The 2,500-nt window shown below is 40.0% G+C and overlaps 1 protein-coding gene across 12 annotated transcripts in view; it reads right to left on the reverse strand.

The window, feature by feature from the left end:
- Positions 1–2,500, reverse strand: part of LOC113806553 (muscle LIM protein Mlp84B) — a 41,453-nt gene that overhangs the window by 8,345 nt on the left and 30,608 nt on the right. For all 12 annotated transcript variants that reach the window (XM_070133087.1, XM_070133082.1, XM_070133084.1 and 9 more), the window contains exons 12-14: positions 1,667–1,808; positions 334–512; positions 1–96 (exon numbers count right to left, since the gene is read on the reverse strand). The exon at positions 1–96 is cut by the window's left edge and continues 67 nt beyond it. In XM_070133087.1, the coding sequence (XP_069989188.1) occupies positions 1–96; positions 334–512; positions 1,667–1,808 (417 nt within the window). The remainder of the gene's footprint in view (positions 97–333; positions 513–1,666; positions 1,809–2,500) is intronic.

Here is a 2,500-nt window from a genome sequence, read left to right on the forward strand (position 1 = left end):
CCTTCCCTGGCCGGGATCTTGGTCACGTCCAGCACCGTAAAGGCGGGGGCCTTGGAGATGGGCGGGGCCTCGGGGTCGAAGATCTCATCTTCGCCGCTGTGCGGGATATCGAAGGGCATTGAAAACGTTTTCTCTTTTAGGAACAGAAGTGGATAGATGTTACAGACAGCATTTACAGACAGTTATATAATTCAAGGAAAGAGCCTATGTAGACCAATATTCAAAATATGCCGTTAACTCGATATTTGCACCTACTTGCTCTACGATATGAGAACTTTGTCATACGGTAAAATAAGCAGATCAATAAACTGTAAAAGAGAAACCGATACTTACGCAATGTTCTCCGGCACAAGGACGCCACCAGCTCCAGCAGCGAAGCCGTAGCCCTTGGGGCCGAACCTCTTAGCGTAGCACAGCTTGCAGTAGATCTCGCCGTCGGGGCCGTCGCAGAACACCATGGCATCCAGGGGGCGGGTGCAGTCCAGGCAGTTGTAGCAGCGCTTGTGCCACTTCTGTTCGGGGAGGAGGTCATATTTGGTCAAGTATCTGGCCATTTTGAAAGCAAGTAGAAGGCTGATAACTATATGTATTAGGAGTCACATAATTATATATGTTAAATGCAATGAGGATAATATTTCAGATTTAGACATACAGAGAAAAAAAAAGTATCGTCGTTAAAAACAAAACTACAGAAGGTATTGGATACAAGGATGTCAAATGATGAGAGCAGAATTTCCTAGATGCTCGACTTTACTCAGTTGTAGTTCCGATTAGAGAGCTTGCCTGAAACGCCATGTAACGTAATGCAACTTGAGAGATTTTTCCTTCAGGCTCTATTCAATCTAACAGCAGCGAAGATAAAGTGATCAAAGGTAGATATAGCAGCTGTTGGTATGACTGATCATACGAGTAAACATCTGTGCTTTTTACTGTAATATGCAAGAGATGTAACTGACGCCTTTATATTTAACCTGTTTCGGAATTACGTTTATCCCCATCGCTGTTTTTCAGAGTAAACACATTTCATAGTTTTTCCTCGTTAAGGTACGGCAGGAACATGACTATTACGTACTAGAACAAAGACCGCCTCGTTCTCTATCTTGTTATTCTTTTGGTGTTGCTGTTCAACGCACTCCAACAGGTAGAATAAAAGCGGTTGACGAGAGTAACTCAACCCTTGTTAAATAAGAAATATATATCACTGTCACTGGTTTCTATGTTTAATTAATTAACAAGAACATTACAGTATAATTCCAACATCGCATGTTCGTGAAAAAGTATAAGCTTTTTTATGATTCTATTACTGAGCTAGGTAGCAAGTATGGGCAGAGCTGTATTGGTATTACTTTACTGCATTAATAATAAAAAAAATTAAGGATGTTTCCCTTGTTGGCAATTTATTTTATTAATAATGGGAGTCATGTGTTTTTCTTCTTTTCAGTCTAGTTCCACGTTAATATGGTTTAACGTTTCGTTGCCCCGCACAACTATGCCGAGAATGCAAGAGAACTGCAGGAAAGCGAGAGAGAGGGAAGACGGAGACCCAACCCCCTAAACCCACTCCTTCACCCGCCTTGCACAGCTAACAGCAACCCAGAAGCTTGCAATTTATTGTCTGCAACTTCCGTGCCGAGAGCGAGAGAGAGAGAAGAGAGGACCTACGTACCTTGCCGCGGGAGAGCCTCTCCTCGGCCGTGAAGACCTTGCCGCCGCAGCGAGGGCATCCTTCGCCGGGAGCCGCGGGGATGGAGGTGGTGTCGATGGCTGCCGACGCAGGGTTGACGCCGGGCATCTGCGATCCGCCGCCACTGAGGGGAGGGGGGGGGGGACTCGGTTAGAGCGCGCAGAGTGAATGCTTGGTGGAGGCTGGTCGTTCCTTCGACTTCATTTGTGATTGTCGAAGTAAACCACAATACTTGGGTATAATTGCATAGCAGTACATACAATATTACAAACTACGACAAAAGCCCTATGTATCTACGTACTTATGTATCTATATATCTATTTGCCTATCTCTCTATCTATATATATAATTGAGTATATGTGTATATATATATATATATATATATATATATATATATATATATATATATATATATATGTACATGCGTGTGTGTGTGTGTGTGTGTGTGTGTGTGTGTGTGTGTGTGTGTGTGTGTGTGTGTGTGTATGTGTGTGTGTGTGTGTGTGTGTGTGTGTGTGTGTGTGTGTGTGTGTGTGTGTGTGTGTGTGTGTGTGTAAATATGTATGTATGACTGTGTATATGTATATATTATATATATATATATATATATATATATATATATAGATAGATAGATAGATATAGATATAGATATAGATATAGATATAGATATATAGATATATAGATATATAGATATATATACATATGCATGTAAATATGTAAATATGTAAATATATATATATATATATATATATATATATATATATATATATATATATATATATATATATATATATATGTATATATATACATATATAT

The sequence above is a fragment of the Penaeus vannamei genome, chromosome 18 (genome assembly GCF_042767895.1).
Source record: "Penaeus vannamei isolate JL-2024 chromosome 18, ASM4276789v1, whole genome shotgun sequence".
Taxonomy (NCBI): domain Eukaryota; kingdom Metazoa; phylum Arthropoda; class Malacostraca; order Decapoda; family Penaeidae; genus Penaeus; species Penaeus vannamei.